Here is a 25,583-nt window from a genome sequence, read left to right on the forward strand (position 1 = left end):
ATGTAATCTGAAACACACCCACATTTGGTACAATATAAGACTCTTTATTTCTCTGCCTCCCAGTCCAATCCCTACAGTCAAAGTAGAGAAGGTCCATCTGAAGGTGGAATCTTCACCCAAACTCCCCCACGTGCCCGCCTCTTCTTCCACTTCCTCCTCCTCTTCCTCCAATACTGTGAGCACCTCTCCCTTGAAGCCAGGCCTTAACTTCCCCTCCATACCAAAGGCTCCACAGCTGGCCCCAGGTCAGATCCCCAATGGAAAGGGCCACCTCTCGTCCCAAGACAAGAAACAGGACAGCAGCAGTGGCAGTAGCAGAAGACCCTTGTACAAAAGACAAGGTGAATGCTAATACTCACTGCTCCTACTGTATGTACAGTAATTTTCTTGAACTTTTTTAACTGTCTGCTCTGTTATTTTTCTTTAATTTAGAGCGAGAGTTTAATCCAGATATCCATTGTGGGGTTATGGATATGACAGCACGTAAGCCATGCACAAGATCCTTAACATGCAAGGTATGCCACATTCTACACTTTGTTGATGTTTTGACTTGGAATTGGGAATGCACTTTGGACATTTTGGTCCTTACAAATAAAAAGTTATTATTTTTGTTGTTACCAATAATCAGTATAAATAAACCATTCACACTAAAGCTTCAAGTGTCAGACTTTCAGTCTTTTTAAATCAGACTTAAAACATGCCAAAAATACAAGCCTAGATGTTATACCATATTTGCGTTTTAATCTTATCGCCCTTTTTTTTTTGTAATTTGCAATATAGCATTGATAGCAAAAATCAGCTCAGATATTATATTTTATTTTATCGTCATAATATAATATAGCAGTATAGCATTAATAATATACCAAAAAATAATAGGGTTCAGATATTATATAATGTTGTATTTTATTTTTGAATACTGTCCTAATATAAAAATATACCAATATAATGTTAATATTATACCAAAAAAGCTCAAATATTATTCCAGATTTATTTCTAAATATCTTTTTAAATAGAATGGTCTTGGTCAATATCAACATAAAAGTCAGTCATAAGGTCACCAGTAGAGTTGCACAATTCTGAAAAAAAACAATGAAAATCATGATTTTGTTTCAGTTTAAATAGAGATCACGATTCTCCCATGATTCTGAACTAAGCAAAATAACATGTAATTTACTAGAGGCTGTGACAAGATATTAATTGCATTGTTCTATTAAAAGATGTTTACTTAATTTAAATAAATTGTTTAAAAAGAAGTTTGAATGAATGATTCAGTGACTTGCTCATAAATACTTTCCATTACTGAATGAATTAGCAATTTTGAACAAAACTCTTGAATGAATGATTCAGTGACGAATACATTTTTAACAGTCACTTGTCATCACCTAGTGGTGAAACAATGTAGTCAACATTGTAATTAACAAACGCAGTTTGAAAAGCCAATTTAAAGCGAAAATTTCTTTCAAAAGATGTTATGCTCCATTTTGATCACAGACATCAGTGTTTATATCTGAACTGTAAACTTTTATCCCAGTACTTCCATTATGACAAAGACAGACATAAAACTTTGTGGTTGAAAAGACCGTTTCTAAAGCTGTTTCATACCTAAACATGATAACTTCTCTTTTTCTATGTCAGCGGCAGTGCAAATACAGATTTGATATGACTTTGGCAAAGTTTAATAGACACAGATGAATCATAGAAATAAGATTGGGTGGGTGTTTGAATTGAAATTGCGATTGCGATCTTTTTAAAGTTAATCGTGCCGTTCTAGTCACCAGTTTATTTTGCAAACCTAAGATGTCCCTAATGTTTAAATTTCTTTGAATATGTAAACAAAACTTGACAAAACTGTTCGACTGAACTGTTAAATATCCTCCCATTTCACCACAGACACATTCCATAAGCCAGAGGAGGGCGGTGCTCGGGCGGCGGCAACGCTTTGACACGCTGCTTGCTGAGCACAAGAGCAAAGCGCGCGACAAGGAGCTGCAGTTCAGGTTGGACCCCTCACACCCAGCACCCCCTCTCAGGGACCCTCACCCTCCCCCCTCCCGCCTCTCACAAGACCCTCACCCGGTCTCCCATGGCAATGGCACTGCCGATGCCACCAAGCCTTTGCCCCCCAGCAAACCCAAACCTCATAATTCTGGGCTTCCACGGTGAGTTGCTTCCTTCTGCCCCACTATTTACTCTAAACCGGCTTCCTTTTGATTCATTGGCCAAATTTATTATACAGTGGAGATCAAAATTAGAGAACAATCTATAAATGCTTGACTTTTTCTGAAATATTGTTAATCTTCAAGGAATATTAGCTGTAGCTTTACCATTGTTCTACTAACATGTTTGAGAAAATATCCATGGCATTTTAACAAAAACCTTTATTTTGTGAAAAAACAATCATCAAAATTAGAGAACCGTAAGCACTGTAGCACGAAAGAAGACTACAACTACAATTTTGGAGGTTTACAGCTGTCAGAAATTAGTAAGAAGTGTAGAGACCCCTGCTTTGAATGACTTCAAGACATCTGCGTCTGAAGCACATCACTAGTTTCTCACACTGCGCTGGTGTGATCTTGGTCCTCTCTTCTTCCACTCTTTTCCATAGTTCGGTAACTGTAGTGAGTTTCTTAGCATAACTTTGTCACAAAGAATTTTCCAGAGATTTTTAATCGGGTTTAGGTCAGGACTCTGTCCCAGCCATTTCAATGTTTTTAGCTTCAAGGAATTGCTTTACCTGTTTACCTAAAATTGCAGGCTGATTGGGAGATGCTTTCAGAGAAGGATGCATTTACCCTGCCATGTATCTTGTGTTTCTACAACCCCTGCTGTAGAAAACATCCCCAAACCATGACACTTCCTCATCCACCTTTGACCTCTTTACGCACTTGGGCTTGAGTCTTTCTCAGTTTGACACCAAACAAAATGTTTCCCATTAGGCCCAAATAAATTAAACTTGCTCTTATCACTAAAGTGAACTTTGGACCAGTTCTCCTCTCTCCGCAAAGGTGAGCTTAGCCTTCTGTTTCTTTCTGCTGATGAGAGGTTTGGTCACTGCAGAGTGCGCTTCAGTCTGACTTCTCTTAAACGTGCCGAGACAGATCCGTACACAGTTCACCACTGAACTGGCAAGCACTTCCAGCTGCAGTGCTGAACCAATTCTCCATTCAGAGTCTCTGCATTATCCTGTCTTCTTGTGCATTTGTCCTAACGTGGATGACCAGCCTTTTTGGGGGACTTGAATGAATTAGTGTCATTGTAAACCTGCAATAAGAAATCATAGATTTGGAATGACCAACTTCTTTTGCGGTAGTTAAAAGGGTCATCCCTTTGGCCTTCATCTGGACAACCTCCTGTTGCAGGGTTTCAGTCACTTTAGAGCAGCCTGTCATCTTGCAATCTTTGAAAATTGGAGGAATGCTGCCATTTAAATAGGGTTTGTTAAATAATTAAGGATGTTAGCACCAGGTTTCAGTATAACACCAACTCAATTTTTTTATCAGAGTTCTTTTTCAAATGTCTCATTTAAATTTTTTTGTGCTTCAGAATACAATTAATTTATTTAATTTAAATTTGTTTGAAAAACCTGTTAGAATAACCTTAAATAGGACTAAGCAGTGTCCTTGAAATGTAGTAAATTATAGGTTGTTCTCTAATTTTATTCTCCACTAGAGATCTCCAGTTCTTTTTTTTTCTGGTGGTTGACAGTCCAAGGTGCTCTTCTGTATTTTCAGACTCAACAGCAGTAACTCTCACAGTGGAGGAGACCCAGCCATGGCCCACGACCAGGCCCACCACTCTCACTCGACCCCTGTGGGTACCGAGACCAGCCGCCTCTCCAGTGATGAGGGGGAGAACGAGGAGAGGGAGGAGGCCACAGAGAAACTGGACTGCCATTATTCAGGTTACCACCCACGACCAGCTGCTGTAAGTAACAAGAAACCTTCTGTTCTTAAAGTGTTAGGGAGTTTTTCTCAAACTGAAGTGCCTGCTTAGAAAGCCACTTGCATTTATTTCCAGTATTTGAATCACTAAGCTGTTTTAAAACAAGTTTAAATGAATATCCATGGCCTCATTTGAATCCAATTTTGTGGCAAGCCACCTTCTTTAAAATGGATTTCAATTTGAGTCTGCCTTGGTCTGAATGCTTGAAGAGGATGTTCAGTACAAATTCCTGTTCTGTCTCTCACAGTACTGCACTTTTGGAAGTCGATTGTACGGTAGAGGCTGTTACACGTTCGACCGGCGCTGGGATCAAGTACGTTGTGCTCTCACCACCATGTTGGACAAGCATGTCAACTCACAAATGTGGAAGTAAGTGTGTGTGTGTGACCCTTGCCACAAACAGCGGTTTTTACATTAAAGGGATAGTTCAACCAAAAATGAAAATTACCCTATGATTTACTTACCCTCAAGCCATTCTAGTATATGACTTCATTCTTTCAGATGAATACAATCGCAGTTATGTTGAAAAATGTCCCGGCTCTTCAAAGCTTTATAATGGCAGTGAATAGTGGTTTAAGATTTTGAAGTCCAATAAACTGCTTTATTCAATTAAAGTACATCACACAGGGGTTTTTATTTACAACCTTATTTACAACCTTAAAAACCGTATGCTGTCATACTGTCATATGCACACAAACGAGAGAGTCAAGACGTAGGCGCAGAAGAGAGCAAAACAAGACACCGGTCACGAATTAGCGGTACAAAACAAGGATATGTAAAGAAAAATGGCAGAGGATTTCGATATAAGCCAAGAGGTGACTGTTTTTCCTTTGTTGTAAACAAAACTTGGTTCTCACCAGACTAGCATATTCTCACCAGAGAATGATTATGTGCTTTGTTCAATGTTAGTTTGAATATCATTTTGCGTGTCATTTATAGCCATACTGAAAGCAACAACAGATCGTTTTCCTCAGATTTTGAAAATAAATTTAAGCAAACATGTTAAAACTATGAACCAACAAGTGTTTTCCTTGACAATTTTCACTTTTCATTAAGTTTTGTCAATTGTTTTGTTTATTTGTTTAAAGGTGCCATAGAATGGAAAACTGTATTTACCTTGGCATAGTTGAATAACAACAGTTAGGTACATGGACATGACATACCGTCTTTTTGCAAAAGACTACTGAAAAATAGGCCAATTCCAACATAACACAGACTATTACATAATGGTCACGAGTGTTAATAGTTACGCCCCAATATTTGCATAGCCCAATCATCAGAAGCCAGGACAAATAGCGAAAATGGCAGATCACGGGAATAAATGTTATGTTCCAGGTTGTGAAGGGATGTTAAGTGCAGGATGGGTTGGTGTCTGTACTCAGAAATCCAAGGAATACAAATAAGGCGTTTTGATAAAATAAGGCGAGCCACTGAAGGGACATGGTTAGCTTAATGCTAGCGGTAAACTGTTACATTGCAGCACATAAGATTTCACTTACCACATAAACATAGTAAGGAGAGATGACTGCGCAGACAATGGCAAATTATTTACAGATCCTGAGCATCACTAACAAGCATCTAAACTTGTAAAATATGTGGTAAGTACTGCCGCTGTAGTACATTGTTACACAGCATGTGCGATCAAAAAGCTAAAGTAAAATGATCATGCATTCAGAACGGCAGTTTTAATGACCCGCATAATAGCGACTCAAGCTCCGTGATTAAATATATGTTTTCCTCCATGTGCGAGCTACTGAATGAGCTGCTCTGTGAAACAGCCAATCAGAGTAGGGCTCATCATTATTATTCATGAACCTTCCAAATAAGGTAATAACAGATCATTTCATTCTAGGGACAAATCCTAGGGTTGTAAATAGACCTGTAAAACCGTTTCCGGAGAATTTTTGCCCTTTCTTATGCCATATGCCTTCTATGTAGGTATCAGAGAACAATTTAAAATATTGTAGCAATGCATTCTATGGCACCTTTAATTCTTGTTTCAGGTATCTCTTTCTAATTAACCTTACACTGAGTTAGTCACTAAATTAATTCTCTTGTGCTTCGTTCCCACCCTTCTGAATTATGTTGCATTGAGAAGGACTTATCACAAACTAAGTCTGTTCAGCTGTGCTATCCTTCAATCAATATATAGTAAATGTAAGTTAAAGTGTTGCCTATGTAACCAGTTAAAACTTGAAGTGGCGATGATGTCTTAAATGTATGGAAAGAGTCTTAAAAAGGTATTAAATTTAACTTAAATTTAATTTAATTCCTGTGTATACCCTGGAGTAACAGCTCAGAAGCAGTTAAAAAGTCACAGGCAATTAGTTGCATTTTTCATCAATTAATTTCTTAAATTCTTAAAATGACTATGTTCTGGCCCGCCATCTAGTGGCAAAATTTTTTTTTGGCCCAATGCCAAACTGACTTGCTGACCCTTGTCCTACTGCATTCGCTGGAACGCCACTCTCTCTCTCATGAATGCGTGTATGACAGTTAGCGGAAGCTAGCAATTACGGGTTATAAAGTTTTCAATATGGGTATTTTTCTTAAACAAATGCATTAAATTGCTTTAGAAAGTCTTTATTGAGGCTCCAGAGCCATGTGGAGTACTTTTTAATGATGGATGGATGTACTTTATTGGACCATAAAATCTCAACACCCATTTACTGCCATTATAAAGCTTGGAAGAGCCAGGATATTTTTTAAATATAACTCTGATTGTATTCGTCTGAAAGAAGAAACAGGATGGCTTTAGGGTTGAGTAAATCCATTTTTAGGCGAACTATCCCTTTACACACAATCCTAATTGTGATTTCTTGCTTTAAATTTGTAGGAAAATCCCTCTGGCGTCGGAGAACTCCGCAACAACACCAACAGCCTCTCACCGGACAAGCACAAACTCCCATTCTTCATCATCCTCCTCCATTTCTGCAGGGTTTCTCAGCCTGTCCTCGCCACCGCCTTATGACAGCAAGCCGGTCCTGTCATATGGCACCACCCTGAATGCCCGCTCTTCTCCGCAAGCCTCCGCCACCGAGCAGCCCGCCTACAGTGGCGCTTCTAGACAAGTGTCAGCCTCATCACCCCAGATGCCTTCAGCCCACTCGTCCTCGCTACCCTCGTTGGGCTCCAACCGACCCCTCAAATCCCGATCTGGTACAAAGTCCTTTAAGGCTCGGGAGCCATCCTCCAGCCTAAGTAACTCTATCGTCAAGGGCAGTACTAACAGCAGTGTTAGCGTCAGCGGTAGCACGAGCGGTAGCCTCAGTTCGGGCAAGAAGCGGAAAAACAGTTCCCTACTTACCACCCATAGCACTTACGCCTCTGAATCCTCCTCGTCCTCATCTTTTAAGAAGAACTGCGCGATAAACTCCTCCAGCCTTGGCAGCACTTACCACACTTCGCTCGCCTCCACCCCCTCTTCATCTTCATCGTCATCAACGTTGTCATCATCCCACAGCGGGGTGTACAGTGTGGGGGTAAACTGCACCCCAGGCAGGGCCAACTCTTTGAGCTTGAAGCAGGAGTCGACAGGACGTGGCCCTCCCTCGGGCAGCCCGGCCGAGTCCATTAAACGCATGAGCGTTGTGATGAACAGCAGCGACTCCACCCTCTCCCTCGGGCCATTTGTTCACCAGAGCAGCGATCATCACGCAGATGCACGTCTGGAAGCCAAAAGGAGGAAGGGCTCACCTGGGTCGAGTAGCCTCAACAGCACAGGTGCATAAACAATGTGTTTTGTTTATTTTTTTAAAATCCAGATTCCTGTTTCATTTCAGTTTTGATATACTTTGTTTCATTTAATTTAGTTTCTGTTTCAGTTAATTTTTAAAATCTGGTTTCTATTTATTTAATTTTAGTTTTGATATACTTTCTGTTTCATTGAATTCAGTTTCTGTTTCATTTAATTTTGGTTTCTATTTAATCCTATTTTGATTTTAGTCCAGTTGGTTTCATTTTAGTTTAATTCTAATCCAGACTGTAATGTCATTTTAGTATTAATCCAGGTTCTGTTTCATTTCATTTCAATTTAGTTTCATTTCGGTTTACTATTAAATGCAGTTCCTATGTCATTTCAGTTTAGTTTTCATTTGGTTTAGATTTATTAATTTTGGATTCAAGTGAGTTTATTTTGATCAAGTTTCTGTTTGATGTTTAGTGTTAATCCGGATTTCTGTCTAATGTAATTTTCATATTAGTCTACTTTCTCTTTCTTTCCAGTTAGATTCTGTTTGTTTTCTGTTTTATATCGGTTTAGTTGTAATCCTGTTATGTTTCATCTCATTTTAGTTTCGATCCAGTTTCTGCTTCGCGTTAGTATTTACACAGTTTCAGGTTCAAATGAGTTTCTTTGATTGAGTTTCTGTTTTCCTTTTTAGTATTTATCCATTCCCTATTTATTTCAGTTAATATAATTTGTTTTGTTTCATTTCAGTTTAGTTTTAATCTAGTTTAAGTTTCATCTCAGTTTGGTTGTAGTCCTTTTTGGTTCTATCTAATGTCATTTTACCAATAGTTTCTAGTTCTATTTCACTGCAGTTTTAATTTGGTTTGTGTCATTTTAATTTAGTTTTGATTCATTTTAGTTTTGATCTAGTTTATGTTTTTCCTGTTTTTGTATTATTTCAATTTCTCCTTGATCTGGTTGCTTTTTCATTTCCTATTGTTTCATTTCAGTCGAGTTCTTAAGTTTTTTTTTTTTTTTTTGTTACTTCACCATAGGGCTGGGCAACATGGCCAAACCAATTATCACATTTTTTTCAATATTCATAATCATTACAATAAATTTCAAATCTTTATTTCTTTTAAGTTTAAAGGCAGATTTTTGCTCTTACAATACCAGTCAAAAGTTTTTGGACAGTAAGTTTTTTAAAAGAAGTCTCTTCTGCTTTATTTGATCCAAAGTACAGCAAAAACCGTAAAAATAGTTTACTATTTAAAATAACTGTTTTCTATTTGAATATATTTTAAAATGTAATTTATTCCTGTGATTTCAAAGCTGAATGTTTAGCATCATGTTACATGGTTCTTTCAGAAATCATTATAATACTCTAATATTTTCTGCTTAAAAACATTAATTATCAACAGCTGTTAAAAACAGCTTAGTAGAATTTTGGTCAGGTTTCTTTGATGAACAAAGTTCAGAAGAACAGCATTTATCTGAAATAAAACCTTTTGTAACACTATAAATGTCTTTATCAGAACTTTTGATTAATTTAAATTTTGGATCTTTCTATTCTCCTGTTTGTCAGCAGTCTTTTATTTGGCTCTAAACTAGTTTTAATCACTAAGGTCATTTGTGTTCATTGCTAGTAGTTAGACGGTTCATGTGGCGCAGTTAAAATGAGTAGCACTGTTTTGTTCTGCTTTTGGCACATAAACATTATATCAAACATCTATTGACCACTTGTTATCATATAGAGGAAAATTATATCACGATAATTATAATAATAATTTTATCGCTTAGCTCTATTTCATCACTGTTATTTCAAAACTGAGCAGAGATCATACAGAACCGTCAGGCTGATTAATCTCTCTTTTTTCTCTATTCACATCGTTATATAAAGTCCTGAAACACTATAACCCAATTTCATTTGTAGACTTGAATTAATTATGTCATGCCAGTTGCTTGATTCCAAAATGCTTTCTTATTCAAATTTTGTTATAACTTTGACAGCGTCTGGAGCGGGAGGGGGAGGTGGACAAGGTCCTGGCAGGCCCAAAATGCCCAAGTCTCCATCAATCAACAACATCCACAGCAAGCATGCTCGCTCTATACCTGGACCACCAGGGCTCCCCAACAATTCACTCATACATCAGGTTAGTTTCTTAAAGAAGTTAGGTTCCAGAGCAAAGATTTACAGATGATGTCTGTCTTTCTTCAGTCGTAAAGAAATTGTTTATTGAGGAAAACATTTCAGGATTTCTCTCTATATAGTGGACTTCTATGGTGCCCCGAATTTGAACTTCCAAAATGCAGTTTAAATGCGGCTCCAGTGCATTTTGGGTTAAAAAGTATATAAATTGTAACTTGTAAACAAAATAACCGATCATTTTGCTAGATAAGACCCTTTTTCCTCAGCTTGGATCGTTTACAACCGCGTTTGGGATCCTTTAAAGCCGCATTTAGACTGCATTTTGGAAGTTCAAATTCGGGGCACCATAGAAGTCCACTATATGGAGAGAAATCCTGAAATGTTTCCCTCAAAAAACATAATTTCTTTACGACTGAAGAAAGAAAGACATCTTGGATGACAAGGGGGTGAGTACATTATCTGTGAATTTTTGTTCTGGAAGTGAACTTCTCCTTTAACAGCATCCGATTCCTTCATTATGTTAGTTTAGAATCTAATATTGTCTCTTTGCTCTTTTCTATACTTGTGTGCGTTTCCCACAGCCAAAGGCTCGTCCCTGACACAGGTGTGGAGGCTCTGAGCGTGCTGAGCAGTAGGCTGGACCCAGAGCTCCCTCAGCCCCCTCATGCCACTCTGCACGAGGCCTTCTTTTTCTCTTACTCTTCCCACAATCCTCAGGGTGGAATGCACACTGGGTGGCCCATTGATGTCCTTCGTGGGGATTTCCTCCCAAAGCCATGCAGGGGCACTCTCCGGGGATAGGATAATAAGCCAGAGAGATCTAGTTCTCCTGTCGGAGGTTATAATGAATCTATACAATGCACCATTGGGTACAAATCCTGCTGCGTAGAGCATGAGCTGCCCAGCCTGAGCACTTGAGCTGGGGGTCCGAAGGTACAGATTTGGGCTGGTGCGTAGCCTCACCAACACTACCAAGCATAGGAGGGATGTGCGACGTGAACAAGATAAATTGCTTTACCGATGTTCTTCGGTATGTTAGCTTGAGCGTGTGGACATACGAGAATACTGGAAACTGAAATCCTACTCAGCCTTGGAGGAAGTGTACAGGAGAGGAACATCCCTAAAGTAGACACACAATCAACTTAAGTTAATCATACACATGATCTCTCACTGGAAGGCTGTATTAGATTGAGCTACACTCACTGCAGATAGACATGACAGGAGTGGAGTTTCAACATGAGCAACCTAAACTTAAAGATTATGCAAACTAGACATTTTTAGACCACATTTTGTTTACAGGTTAGCAAATGCATAGCAGACAGAACAAAATATTTATCATGTGTCGTTTTCCATTATTTTGGGGGAAAAAACCTAAGAGTTTAAGATTTCATTTAGATTTTAGTGTTTTTATTTTATTCTTAAAGGGATAGTTCACCTAAAATTAAAATTACCCTAGGATTCACTCACCCTCAAGCCATCCTAGGTGTATATGAATTTCTTCTTTCAGACGAATACAATCACAGTTATATTAAGGGGTTAATTTACGCAAAAATGAAAATTAGCCCATTATTTACTCACCCTCCAGGCATCCTAGGTGTATATGACTTCCTTCTTTCAGACAAATCCAGTCGGAGTTATATTAAAAATGATCCTGTTAGAATTCTCTTCTTTCTCTTCATCAGTCCAAAATGAGTGCAATAAAGTGTATCTATAATAAAAAAGCACCTCATATGGCTCCATGGGTGAATAAAGGCCTCCTGTAGCAAATCAATGCATTTTTGTAAGAAAAATATCCATATTTAAAACCTAATAATAACTTTAATCTAGCTTGAGCCAATTGGTCGTACACGAAAACCGCTCCGGAGGCACTTTTTATTATGGATGGATGCACTTTATTGGACTTGTTTTGGACTGATAAAGAAAAACACCCACCCATGTAATTCTGAAGCTTTGGAAATGCCAGGATATTTTTTAATATAACTCCGATTGGATTTGTCTGAAAGAATGAAGTCATACACACACAGGATACCAGGAGGGGTGAGTAAATAATGGGTTAATTCTATTTTTGGGGTGAACTAACCTTTTAAAAAATATATCCTGGCTCTTCCAGTCTTTATAATGGCAGTGAATGGGTGCTGAGATTTTGAAGTCCAATAAAGTGCATCCATCCATCATAAAAAGGACTCCACATGGCTCCAGGACATGAATAAGGGCCTTCTGAAGCAAATAGATGCATTTGTGTAATATTTCAAATTTTATAAGCCATAATCTCTAGCTTCCGCTAAGTGTCATACATAAGAGAGTGGCGTTCCAGCGGATGACGTGGATCGTAGGCGTAGCGTAAGCTCTGGTTAAAATATGCAAGTCTTGTGAGAGCTAAATTTTGTTTATAGCAAAGGAAAACAAGTCTTTGGCTTATATTGAAATTCTTCATTTTTCTTCACAAATTCTCTTTTGTACTTCTAATTCGTGACTGGTGTTTTGTTTTGCTCTCTCCACTGCGCATACGACGGTTAGCGAAAGCTAGATTACAGTTAATAAAAATTCAAGTATGGACGTTTTTCTTAAACAAACATATTGATTCGCTTCAGAAGGCCTTTATTCACCCCTTGGCTCCGTGTGGAGCACTTTTATGATGAATGATGCACTTTATTGGACTAGAAATTCTCAACACCCATTGACTGCCCTTATAAAGACTGAAAGAGCCAGGACATTTTTTAATATTACTCAGATCGCAGTCGCCTGAAAGAAAGCCATATACATCTAGGATGATTTGAGGGTGAGTAAATCATGGGTTAATTTTCATTTTTGGGTGAACTATCCCACTTATTTCAGAGAAGCTGTTTTATAGCATTTTCTTTTTTACAGAAAACCCCAAATTAAGCTCGAGCACTTGATTTTTCATTTTATTTCCCCCACATGCTTATTTTGAATAATTTCAGGTTTGTGTTAGTAGCCTAGTCTTTACCGAATCTCTGAGCAACAGTCGTCTCTTGAAACTCAAGAAAACGCTGTAATCCTCTTAAAAACCATATCTTTGACAACACAGCTATTCCGTTCTAGGTACATTAAGGGCTTGATTCAGTAAACCTTTTAGCACATGCAAAACAAAATGAGACCCATCGTAGCACTAAAGAGGCATGTGCTGAAATCTTAATGTACTAAAATCTGCAATCTCGCTCGATAATGATTGTAGGAGAGAGTTTCCTGGTGAGGATGCCTTAGGCATGGTATCGCTATGTGCCGTTTTAATCTCAGAAAGGGGCTCGTGGCTAGTTGATGGAGAGCCGTAGACCAACATTACAGACACACTATCATCTCAGCAATGGAGTAGACAAATACACGACTCTCAATACTGTGAGACACACATACAGTAGTCTGGCCAGCACCATCTCATCAAATAACCACTACCTTATACCGCGACTGAACGGTCCTGTGTCGATCCCACACAAGATTTTGTTCCCTAAAGAGGTTAGTAGCTGGACGTTCTGATCTCATTTTCATTATCAACTTAAACTTAAAGGCAATAGATGCTTTTTTGACTCGTTGATCTTCAAATGTCGAGCTGGATTTTGTGTGATTTGGGGCTAAACCTCCTGTAAATTCCTGAACTCCACTGATGTCAGTCAGCAAAATGCTTGCTGAGAAGTACGTTAGAGCATGATTTTTGTTTTCTTTGGTGTATTTTTTTCCTTCGGCTTTTTCGTACACGAAACCGAATACAAATATTGAAGTATCCCTATTTCAGAATACATATTTTGTTAACGAATTGTACATATGGAGATGTATTTTTGCACAGGCATTTTCGTAAACGATTTTTGGTACAATTGAGATCATTATTATTTATTTAGTAAATGGAAACATTCTAAGATTATTAGAAGTGGTTCACTGCCAAGCCGATAATGCAATACGCCACTCTATCCGAACACAGCTTCTTGTTAGCCCCCGGACAGATCGTTGCCACAGTAGTGGGAAATCATCCACCGTATTTTTTAGGTGTCAATAGTGCTTGCTTTCCCTCACGATTCCTCCCCATTTCAAACCAAGAGGTCAGAGAATGTGATCAAAATGGCCCGTTTAACTGTGCAAAAGATTTCTGGCTGGCTGATGTATTTTGTAGGACTTTTCTAACTGGGTGAGGGAACAAAACAGTTGTACAGTGCAAAAGGTGCACCACTGTTGCCAAACGTTGTAATTGGATACACTGCTTTTTAATTACTTATTTGCTTTTAACGCTGATAAAAAAAGAGAAAGTGCCTGAATTAGTTTCTCATCGACTGTTGTTAAGGCAGAGCTTTTTGTTTTTTCACAGTACTTGAATGTTATGTAAGGGTTTAGAAACTTTTTAAACCTGCCTAGGAATCACACATCGCCCTTTTCCCCTTCAAGTAGAGCGGTAACTCTGATTGATCAAATGCATGGCAGAGGAATAACACTTACTTGACGATGACATGAGAAACGCTTCCTGTCTGTCCAGTCTATTCTTTTATGACTACTTTTGATATTAGAAATTTCTCAAAGCGAGAGGGATAGATATTTTTGTGGCTAAGTCGGTGATTTCAACCAATGTTTTAGGCGGATAAATGTACTGTTTACCTTGAAATTGTAACTCCACTGTTTTCAGATCATGAAAGCTTTGTGAAGATGTCTGATTGAACGCCACAGATTTGGAATGTGAATCCAAGATGAAATCACGGTTTGCTTTTTGGGGAAGAAGCCTCTACATATGTACAAGTGTGTATATTTTGATTTCTTTTCCTTTGTCTTTTTTTTTTGTATACATATTCAAAAATCATTTGATCAGCTGGACTTTTGTGTGTTGGCTGCTATGTAATTCATGAACAAACACAGTAGGGTAGGATTTACTTAATATTTAAAGAAAAGATTGTATAGTATATTTGTTTTGTAACAAGTTTCTGTAAATATAAAAAAAATAATTTATACAGTTATTTATAAGAAAAATGTGTCGACTCGTTTCTTTTTTTTTTTTATTCACTCACACACTAAAGACAAACTCAAAGGTTTCCTCCAATTCAGTTTTATTATATACTGTACATAAAACAAAAGTCAGGTTGTTCACAAGAAAAGACATGGCTGTCAATCAAACGCAAAATGCTGGACTACATGTTGATCACTCTGGACAACTTCTGCACTCTGTTAAGCAGGAGATCGCCCTTCTTTATGGTTTCCTGGTACTGCCAGTTCTTACTATCAGGTCTGGGGGAAAAAAAAAGCGCTTACTATAGATCCTATGACAGTGTTTTAGTGTTACGTTAAAAAAAAAAATTTAAACCCAAGATTACGAAGTTACATTTAAGAATTTATTCATATTTTAAGAATTAAATCAAAATTGTAAGAAAAAAAAGTTGATTTAAAAAAGTTTAAGATTAAAGTATAAATATTTTAAGAATAAAATTTAAATTCCATGAATAGAGTTGAAATATTTACAAAAATGCAAGTCAAAATATTTTGAGGAAGTCGAATATTGCAAAATAAAGATGGAATTGTGAGAATAAAGTTTAAATTAAGTTGAAATTGTCAGAATTTTAAGTCAAAAATGGAAGAATAAAGTGACAATTTGAGAATAGTTGAAATGGCAAGAAAAGTTGAAATATTTTGAGAATAAAGTAGAAATTCCAAGAATAGAGTTGAAATATTTACAAAAAAAACGTAAAAATGCAAGAATAAAGTCAAAATATTTTGAGAAAATTCCAAATTGTAAGAAAGTTAAAATATTTTGAGAAACTCGAAATCGCAAAAATGAAATTATGAAAATAGTCTAAATATTTTGAGAATAAAGACAAAATTGTGAGAATAAAGTCGAAATTGCAAGAAGTTATGAGGATAATACGAGGATAAACTCGTAATTTTTTTTAACAATATTTTGCAAAAGTCAAAATTGTGAGAAAAAGTTGAAATATTTTGAGAATAGCCAAAATTTTAAGTCAAAATATATTAAAAAAAAAAAAAAATCCATCTTTATTTTCAAAGTCAAAAATGCGAGAATAAAGTCAAAATTGTGGGAAAATTGAATTTCTTTTGAAAAAGTAGAAAATGTGAGAATAAAGTCGAAATGTAAGAAAAAAAATAACAATTGCAAGTCGAAATATTTTGAGTAGAAATTGCAAGAATATTCTCAAAATATTTACTTTATTCTTATACTTTCAACTTTGAATTCTCAATATTTGAAGAATAAAGTTGAAATTATGAGAATAAAGTAAAAATATTTTGAGAATACACCAAGACCGTTTTTTTTATAGAGCAATACTCGAGAAAAAAAAAAAATAAATTAGGAATAGTCAATTTTTCAAGAATAAATTCAAACTATTTTGAGGAAAAAAAAAATGAAATTACAAAAAATTAAGTAATTTTTGACTATTTTTAAGGTAATTTTGACTTTATTCTCAAAATACTTCGACTAAATTCTCATAATTTTGACTTTCTTACAATATTTTGTATTGCTACAACTTTATCGTAATTTTGACTTTCTCAAAATATTTCGACTTCATTCTAGTATTGCTACGACATAATTCTTATAATTTTGACTTTTTTCTCAAAATATTCTGACCTCAATCTCGTAATCTTAGATTTTTACACACAAACATTAGGTGCTCACCTGTTGGTTTCCACAATCTCATTGACTTTGTCGATCTTGCAATGTAAACGTCCTGCGGCGATGAATCGTGACAGCTCCCTTGGAAAAGAAAAAGACCAAAGTCAGCATAGAAATAATGCATGTTTACATAGTTGTTTATATGAATGTGGGAGCGTACTGGTCGATGAACTCTGTGCTGACTCCAAACGCTTCAGCCATGTATCCCAGCGTGAGAGAGCGGTAGGATTCCAGCAGCTGGCTGTAGGCTAGAATGCGCATCTCTCGCACATAGTAACGGTAATGAGGAGCAAACAACCAGTCTTGATTCATCTCCTGTTCCACTCGAGCTACAGAAGAAAAACAGATGGAACATCTGAGCAATACATTCTTAAACAATAACAGAAGAGCAGACTTGGAGAAGCACTGACGATAAACATTGCAAATAAATAACATAGCTCGCAACATTCATCTTAAACAAGAGCATGGCTAGTTAAGCAATAACATTCTCCTTAATAGTTTTTTGAAGGTTTGTACAATGAGCGACTGGCCTGCTCCGCCAATATTTGACTCACCCAGTGATTGAAAGAACACAGAATAACGGCACTCGTACAGAGAGAAGAGGTACTGACGCACAGCAGGTAAACTGTGTAACACCTCCAAGATCTCAGCACCCTTAATCACCTGAGAAAACACCACAGATTTCAGCATTTCGAAAAATGTTATCTTCACATATTAAATATATTTTATAATAAAATGTATACATGGAAATATTTAAAAATATATATACTGTATTTGTGTGACATTATATAAACATAAACACACACATATATATGTTATGTTAACAAACTTTTATTTTAGATGCGATTAATCGTTGCCAGCGCACTAATATATACTAATATATAGAGTTTTCTTAAATTCAATAAAGTTAACTTTTTAATTATTTTTAAAACAGTTTCAGTTTAAAGCAGTTTCCTATTTCATTCTGCCTTCTAACAACTAATTATTTAAATATATTGATGGATATTATTTTTAACATTAATAAATAAAATCTTTAAATTTAGGGCTTTTTAAGGTCTGTCATTTTTTTTAGTTTTACTTTTTTAAATATATTTTTAAAGACATCACTAATGCTGCCTTTTTTGTAAAAAAAAATAAAAATTACAGTAAAAATGATGATATTAAAAGTATTATTACAGTTTTAAATAAATATTTTTTTTATTATTATTAAAACCTTATTTTTAAATGAATATTTACCAGATTTTTTTTCCCCAGAAAAACGTAAATACGCAACACAATATTTCTGAGAAAAAAGTAAATAAAATGATAAATACATTTTTTTTTTAAAAATCAGTTAATCAAAGAAAATTATTTAAATCATTAAAATGGAATCTAGGAAATTAATGGAAAACACAGAATTTGGTAAAAATTCAACTGAATTTGAGAAAAAAAATAAAACGGTTCATAGGGCCTTAAAAAATTAAGTCAAAATTACGAGAATAAAGTCGAACTATTTTGAGAATAAAGTTAAAATTATGAAAATAAAGTTGAAATATTTTGAGAATAAAGTCAAAATATTTTTAGAATGAATTGAGAATATTTTGAGAAGTCAAAATATTACGAGAATAAAGGTGAAATATTTTGAGAATAAAGTTAAAATTATGAAAATAGTCAAAATATTTTTGGAATGAAGTAAAAATTATGAGAATAAAGTTGAAATATTTTGAGAAAAGTCTAAATATTTTGAGAAAAGTTAAAATTATGAAAATAGTCAAAATATTTTGAGAATAAAGTTAAAATTATGAAAATAGTCAAGATATTTTGAGAATAAAGTTAATATTATGAAAATAAAGTTTAAATATTTTGAGAATAAAGTCAAAATATTTTTTGAATGTAGTAAAAATTATAAGAATAAAGTTGAAATATTTTGAGAAAAGTCTAAATATTTTGAGAATAAAGTTAAAATTATGAAAATAGTCAAAATATTTTGAGAATAAAGTTAAAATTGTGAAAATAAAGTTGAAATATTTTGAGAATAAAGTCAAAATATTTTTAGAATGAAGTAAAAATTACGAGAATAAATTTGAAATATGAGAATAAAGTCTAAATATTATTTATTATTTTAATAAAGTATGTTATTAATTATTATTAATGTTTTTTTATTTTTTAACCATTAAAACAGAATATAGAAAAATGGAAAAACAACAAAAATGTAATATCCTTATTTCGTGATTCTTTGATGAATAGAAAACTTTAGGACTTTCAGTTAAAAATCTTTTTGTAATATTATCTTTACTGTCACTGATAAATTTTTTGCTTCCCTACTGAATAAAAGTATCAACTTCTGGAAAAAAAAAAACAACAACTTACAGACCCCAAACCTTTTAACAATAGTGTATACACACTGTTTTAGTTACCTTCTCTCTCAGGTCCGGCCTCTTGAGCGCGATCATACACACGTACACAGTGTACGTGACAAACGTCTTGTAGTCCATCAGCTCATACGAGGTAAAGGTGGAGACGGTATCCAGAAAGAGCTCCGCTGCCTGCTTGAAATCCCGAATGGCCACACAGTAGAGGCCCTGATATACCTTCAGACGATTTCTTCGGTCCCAGTCACCACCTTCTTCAATCAAACTGTTCATACATGGAGAGTTCAAGTATCAGGCCCAACATTCAAGGCTGAGATGCATTTGTTAAATAAACAAGTCTGAACTCTATACTGTACCTTTTGGCTTTCTCAGTGTTGCGGGTAATGAGGTCATTGTCCATATAAAACAGACCAATCCTCAGCAGGTAAAAAACAATATCTAAGCGATGACCAAGAGCTACAGTCTTGTCATACGTCTTCCTGAAGGCAGTCAGGGCTCCTTCCTAAACGAAAGACAGAGATTCAAAATTGTAATTCCTATTCGAAAACTAAAAGTCTAAAAATGTTAATTCTGTCATTATGCCTCATGTTATTTTAAACCCGTAAGACCTTCGTTCATCTTCAGAACACAAATTAAGATATTTTTTGATAAAATCCAAGAGCTTTCTGACCTTACATAGACAGAAATGTAGTAAACACATCAATAAAACAGTCCATGTGATTCAACCGTAACTGACACGGAAGAGAAGAAATTGGTAAATAAAGTCTTTATTATTGTTTTCTTTGCGCACAAGGAGGATTCTCATAGCTTCATAACATTATGGTTGAACCACTGATGTCACATGGACTATTTTAATGATGTCCTTACTACCTTTCTGGCCCTTGAACATGTCAGTTGCATTGCTGTCTATTAGGGCTGCGTGAAAAATATCGATTCTCCGATTTTAATCGATCTTCAGTTTAACGCAACAATATCGATTCGGGAAATCCCCGAATCGATTCTTAATGCGCGTGCTTCACGTAAGAGGATATGAATATTCACCTCTTGTCCTGAAGGTGTCACCATCAGCTGCTTTTTTTGCAGAAAATCTGGTGATCAAAAATGATTAGGCTGTAGTTAAGAACTGTTTTATGGACAGTTAGAATGTTTTGTATACGCAGACAAGGGCTTTATGATGGGCCTGTTTTGAACGTTTTGAATTTAGAATTTTTTTTTTATTTCTTAAACATGTTTGAAGTTCTTAATAGATTTCACTGTTGCACATTTAGTCTTTTATTGTTTTACAGTAATGTGCATTTTGCAGTTTGTTTACATGGTGTACAATGGATGCACATATTTATGACTTCTTGTTACAGTGTTCATTTAAAATAAAAGTTGTTTAAAATAAACAACTGTGTGCACCCTATTATTAATGTAGATGTGTATTTCAGTAATAAACTTAAGTAGGAGAGTTTCAGTTACCAGCATTTATATCAAAATATGGATCCCATGTCCGCAAAACTAACATTTTAAATGAAATATTGATAGCTAATCGATATCGAATCGAAACCATAAAAATAAGAATCGAATCGCCGAATTGGTCACAATACCCAGCCCTACTGTCTATGCAGGGTTAGAGAGCACTTGGATTTCATTAAAAATATCTTAATTTGTGTTCCAAAGATGAACGACGGTCTTACAGGTTTGGAATGAAATGAGGTCGAATAATTAATGACAGAATTGTAATTTTTGGGTCCATTTAATAATTAACAATGATGCTACAGTACACAAAATATAAACAGACATTGCACATCTAAAGGACAAATTTTAACTTCTTTTTACCCCTCCAAAAAAGTCCAAAGTTCTTTTAGGATTACTGATATATATCATCATTGTTTTCCACAGGTCATTTACTATGTAGCATGACTGAGCATGAATTGTTTGAATTCGTACCTTGTCACCGATGCGTATGAGATACTCAGCTTTGGCCATCATGGCATCTCTGATCTCACTCTCTCCCAGGCTTTTCTCAGCATCTTCCAAAACATCATCCAGCCGTTTCAGTTCGTCCTCATTTGCCTTTTTCATCTTACTCAGCAGATCCGTGTCCGCCTGCCATTTCAGCTCTTTACACAGGGCTTCATAGTACGGGGCCATATCTACAAAACAAACATTCTAAATTTTTAATGCATTTTATTCCACTGTTGTTTTTAAAAATATCTTTTTGATTCTTTTAAAAAGTAAAGTTCAAAAAAATATTTATATGTCTTTGTAAACTAATAAACTTTATGTAAAAAACAAATGTGTCACACATTTTTAATATCACTACCAAAACAGTGTTTGTTTTAGTCCATTAGCTGAAACTGATTTTAACTACACCCCAACATTTATGATCAGGAAATATTTGTGTGTCACTCTCTCTTGCAGCTACATGGTAGAGATCGACTGATATGGGTTTTTCTATAGCCGATGCCGATTCCGATGTTTAGAGGTCAGGGTCAGCCGATGGCCGATATGTGCTGCCGATTTTTTGGGCCGGTTTTTGGGCCGATATCTTGAAGTTCTTCCCTTTATTAAATGTTAAATGCTAAAATGTCACACTAATAATAAGTGGATGCACATCATTTCTAAACTTAACATCATGAACAATGAACACAATGAATGAACCATCTTTCAGATCTTGATTTTGTGCACAGTATTATTATAAAAGATTTAACCAAAGTTAACCAAACAAATCGAACTGACCAAGTATTAAATATATAAAACAGATAATATAAAAACTGTTAATCATTTTCATAAAAGTTTAAGAGCTGAGATTAATGTTAAACTTTAATGTTTTAAATATAAAATTTTGAATACAGAAATTTTAAATGATTTATATAACTGAGAGGACCTGCCAGCAGGTGGCGGCAAGGCACTGATTTAATTACTGAATCATATCATTCATTTGATTCGTTCGAACAGCTGATTCATTCCTGAATAAAGCAAATGACTTTCTTTATGAACGGGAAATTCAATCATTTCACTAGATTCGTTTAAAAACGGACGTTCATTCTTAAACGAAACACCGCTGTTTAAATGGAGATGCACAGCGGCTCAGTTGTGACTTGTTTCAGAATACTTTTGATGACAAAAGAGAGCAAAATCTTACTTTTGATGACGAAATAAAGCAAAATCAGGCAATAGCGTAATCTGCCTGCCACCCACCCGCACTTATATTTTTCTCTGATTTATTTAACCGCACACGATCTTCCTATTACAATTATTCTAATTCTTAGTTTTGCATGATGATATGATGAATGGATGGTTCATTTTAACAGCTGATCTTCACATCGCTGCACACTTATATAGGCTTAATCACTCGTGCTTTTAAGCCAAATCCGTGCTGGAAAAAAAAACGTTTTCTGACATCTGAACGTGACCATAGTTATAAACTCGCAGTATCTGAGGTGACGGAGAGGACGGCGCGGCCAGATGCAATCATCAAAATATATTTAAAAGGAAGCTGGCGCCACGGTCCTGACCACATAACTCAGGTTCAGATTTTAGAAAATGTAGTTAATGTTTACATCATTGATTTATCTCATCCACGCGCGACCCACCCACAAGTAATTAGAATGCATTTTTTTATTACCCGACCCAACCCGCGGATATAACCAACCTCCGTGCATCACTGTCTCTGAGCGGGGTGGAGTAATCACAACGCTGCATTGTTTGTGAGAGATGCCGCGTTCTCCACCCCACACACAGTGAAATTCTCTGACTCCAATACAGGAAAAATAAAACACAACTTATAACATTGGGGCTAATATATTAGCAAGCAAGCTGCTGATCGTTTTCGACTACAGTCCTTAAACTTAACTGCAAGCAAACCTTTAACCAGCTGTAGCATTATGCCAGTTACCAACGGTTCTATGCTTTCTTTCACTAAGTGAAAGCAACACTTCCTAGTTTACTAGTAATATATAGTAAATATATGGCCATAGGACAGAATTTAAGCCTTACCTTTATCTCTCAGAAATGTTATTGAATCTTACAAAAGTTTTGGCTTGGGGTCCTTCACAGCAGCACGTTTTACCGCACCAATAACACGGGGCTGCCCGCAGACGTGCCTGACTTTAAATCGGCGCTACCAAACACGGATATCGGCCAATGTCGATATATTAAAAAATGGCAAATATCGGCCGAACGATATATCGGTCGACCTCTACTACATGGTAAGCAGATAGGCCTCATCATTTTGAGGTTAATGTGTTCAAAAGTCTAAAAACTCTGTGTAACTTTAAAGGAGTAGTTCACTTTCAGAACAAAAATTTACAGATAATGTACTCACCCCCTTGTCATCCAAGATGTTCATGTCTGTCTTTCTTCAGTCGAAAGGAAATTATGTTTTTTGAGTAAAACATTTCAGGATTTCTCTCCATATAATGGACTTCTATGGTGCCCTCGAGTTTGAACTTCCAAAACGCAGCTTCAAAGGGCTCTAAACGATCCCAGCCGAGTAAAGAAGGGTCTTATCTAGCAAAACGATCGGTTATTTTCTAAAAATTTTTTTACAATTTATATACTTTTGACCCTCAAATGCTTGTCTTGTCTAGCTCTGTGTGTACTCTGTGTAGAGATTAAAAAGTATATAAATTGTAAATGTTTTTAGAAAATAACTGATCATTTCGCTAGATAAGACCCTTCTTCCTTGGCTGGGATCATTTAGAGCACTTTGAAGCTGCATTTAAGCTGCATTTTGAAAGTTCAAACTTGGGGGCACCATAGAAGTCCATTATATAGAGAGAAATCCTGAAATGTTTTCCTCAAAAAACAATTTCTTTACGACTGAAGAAAGAACATCTTGGATGACAAGGGGGTGAGTACATTATCTGTAAATTTTTGTTCTGAAATTGAACTACTCCTTTAAAGAACGCCACTACCGAATACCATTTTTCGGCAATTAAGCACATTTTTGGGAGTTATTCCATAACAGTTAATTTTTCTGTGTTTTTATATGTGTAAAACTGCTTAGAACTGTGCTAGCTAACAATGTGTGGATTAGTGTCTTTGAGCTAGGTTTAAAAGTTTCTCAAATTCACACTGACATCTTTTTTTTTTGGGTGTTGTTCCATAAATGTCTCTACCGTGACAGTCATGACCAAACCATTGTTTCAAAACGGAACACATAATCCTCATATTTAAGGAAAATAAACGAAATTTTATTACATTTATGCAAATTGTTTGTATTTTAGTAGGTTTAAGTAGTGTTTTAGTATGTTGGTTGAAATTCTACAATGTGATATGGTCGCTACCAAAACTGTCACTACTGAAACATGGGATGCTTGGTCAAAAAAACATTCCACACAATTGGTTCAAAGTTGAAAACGTCTTATTGTATGTATACAAATGGTATAATATCAAAGGTACACATTTCTAGTAATTGTGCAGTTAATTCTCATATTGTATTTTCAGAAAATTTTGGATTATTTGTCCTCTACCCAAATTTGTCACTATCAAAACACAGTAATAAATCGTTTAATAAGAAGGGATATTTTTTTAAATGTTTTCTCAAGACGTTCTGAACAACGGCAAATATATTATTGTAACTGTCTACTTCAACTAGTTTGACTATATACTGCTATTGGAGGTCAACATGTGTTACATACAGGAATATATCGATTAAACAACGATTAAATCTACCCTTTTTGTAATCTGGACTCTATGGTTTGTGTCAATACAGAAATGAGTTTGAAAAATAAAGCTAAAAAATGTAAACAGTGTGACAACGGCCTCTGGTTTACACTATTATAATGCAGCAATTAAGAAAAATAACCATCGATATGTGCCAGAAGACGAAATGTGTAACGAACGTCAGATGATGACAACCACATTAGCAGCTAATAAGCTACTTGGTTTAGCCTCTCAGCTAGCGAAACCTCAAAATGCCGGAAAACTACAAAGCTCCTGCATGAAAGAGCTGCATATATTGCAGTAGTACAGAATCTGTGAAATATATCTGCCACACGAGCAGCTTGTGTGATTGAATGAACTCACTGTTGAGTTTGATGGCGTCCATCAGCTCGCTCTTCACTTTAGCATCCTGTCTGTGCTCATCCAGAGTCAGTAAAAACTTAAGCTGAGCTATTCTCAGATTGGGGTTTTTAGGTAAGCCCTCTTCCTCCAGGTTTTCCAAAGGCATTTTTGCAGAGTTAAAAGAGATCTAGAGAAGGACGGGAATCTGTGTTATGGCTGGGTGTGATGATGAACTAGTGACAACGATGACTAGGGGGAAATCTAAACAAAAAATGTGTAAATTCACTTCCTCTTGCTTGTGACAACTGCGCAGGGAAAAGACAGTCTGTCTAAGTCAAACAACGTGACAAAAATAATAATACTGCCCCCATCTGGTTGGTTGTTATGTTGCACCCAAGGGGTTTTCAAACTTTTAGCTGCCGCGGATCTCAAATATGATCATCCTCTTGCGAGGGGCCCATCTTGCAATTTAGAATACAGCTATATATTTTCACGATGACCCTATTTAAACTGTGAAACATTTAGACTACAGATATGTGTCAAATATGTTCGGAACCAAAATTTAGTAAAATAATTGTGTGTGTGTAAACATTCTAACATAATAGTACAGTACTATAGATTTAATAATGTAATTGGATTTTTTTAGCTAAAATTATGTTCAAAATATATTTTAAACATATTTATATATTAGTATACATTTTTCACAGTTTAAATTGGGTCTTGGCAAATATATAGTTGCCTTATTTTGGTTTATATATATATATATATATATATATATATATATATATATATATATATATATATATATATATATATATTGCCTTCTGTTTCTAGTCCATACGGTTTAGTCCTTGTCTCCCC

The 25,583-nt window shown here is 35.6% G+C and overlaps 2 protein-coding genes across 2 annotated transcripts in view; one reads left to right on the forward strand and one right to left on the reverse strand.

Annotated features, from left to right (window-relative positions):
- The window catches only part of atxn7 (ataxin 7), a 55,376-nt gene extending 40,674 nt beyond the window's left edge, over positions 1 to 14,702 (forward strand). The window contains exons 7-14 of the mRNA XM_073826056.1: positions 64 to 341; positions 433 to 515; positions 1,891 to 2,159; positions 3,732 to 3,924; positions 4,190 to 4,311; positions 6,779 to 7,665; positions 9,623 to 9,765; positions 10,343 to 14,702. Coding sequence (XP_073682157.1) covers positions 64 to 341; positions 433 to 515; positions 1,891 to 2,159; positions 3,732 to 3,924; positions 4,190 to 4,311; positions 6,779 to 7,665; positions 9,623 to 9,765; positions 10,343 to 10,360 — 1,993 coding nt within the window. The 3' untranslated portion in view covers positions 10,361 to 14,702. The remainder of the gene's footprint in view (positions 1 to 63; positions 342 to 432; positions 516 to 1,890; positions 2,160 to 3,731; positions 3,925 to 4,189; positions 4,312 to 6,778; positions 7,666 to 9,622; positions 9,766 to 10,342) is intronic.
- An 81-nt stretch (positions 14,703 to 14,783) lies between these two features.
- On the reverse strand, positions 14,784 to 24,992 carry psmd6 (proteasome 26S subunit, non-ATPase 6). Its single transcript, XM_073825973.1, has 8 exons — positions 24,744 to 24,992; positions 20,658 to 20,863; positions 19,082 to 19,227; positions 18,771 to 18,990; positions 16,929 to 17,037; positions 16,535 to 16,703; positions 16,378 to 16,455; positions 14,784 to 14,978 (listed from the first exon to the last, which is right to left on the reverse strand). Exons 1-8 carry the CDS (start codon positions 24,886 to 24,888, stop codon positions 14,882 to 14,884), a joined length of 1,170 nt encoding a protein of 389 aa, XP_073682074.1. The 5' UTR covers positions 24,889 to 24,992; the 3' UTR covers positions 14,784 to 14,881.
- Positions 24,993 to 25,583: the final 591 nt, after the last annotated feature.

The sequence above is a fragment of the Garra rufa genome, chromosome 20 (assembly GCF_049309525.1).
Source record: "Garra rufa chromosome 20, GarRuf1.0, whole genome shotgun sequence".
NCBI lineage: Eukaryota > Metazoa > Chordata > Actinopteri > Cypriniformes > Cyprinidae > Garra > Garra rufa.

Excerpts from the sequence above, each read along its gene's own strand:
- psmd6 (XM_073825973.1), bottom strand. The coding sequence starts at position 24,888 with ATGCCTTTGGAAAACCTGGAGGAAGAGGGCTTACCTAAAAACCCCAAT. Across the intron at positions 16,704-16,928 it reads TGTGTTCTTTCAATCACTGG|CTCGAGTGGAACAGGAGATG; the intron begins GTGAGTCAAATA and ends TTTCTTCTGTAG. Across the intron at positions 16,456-16,534 it reads AGCACAGAGTTCATCGACCA|GGAGCTGTCACGATTCATCG; the intron begins GTACGCTCCCAC and ends TTCTTTTCCAAG.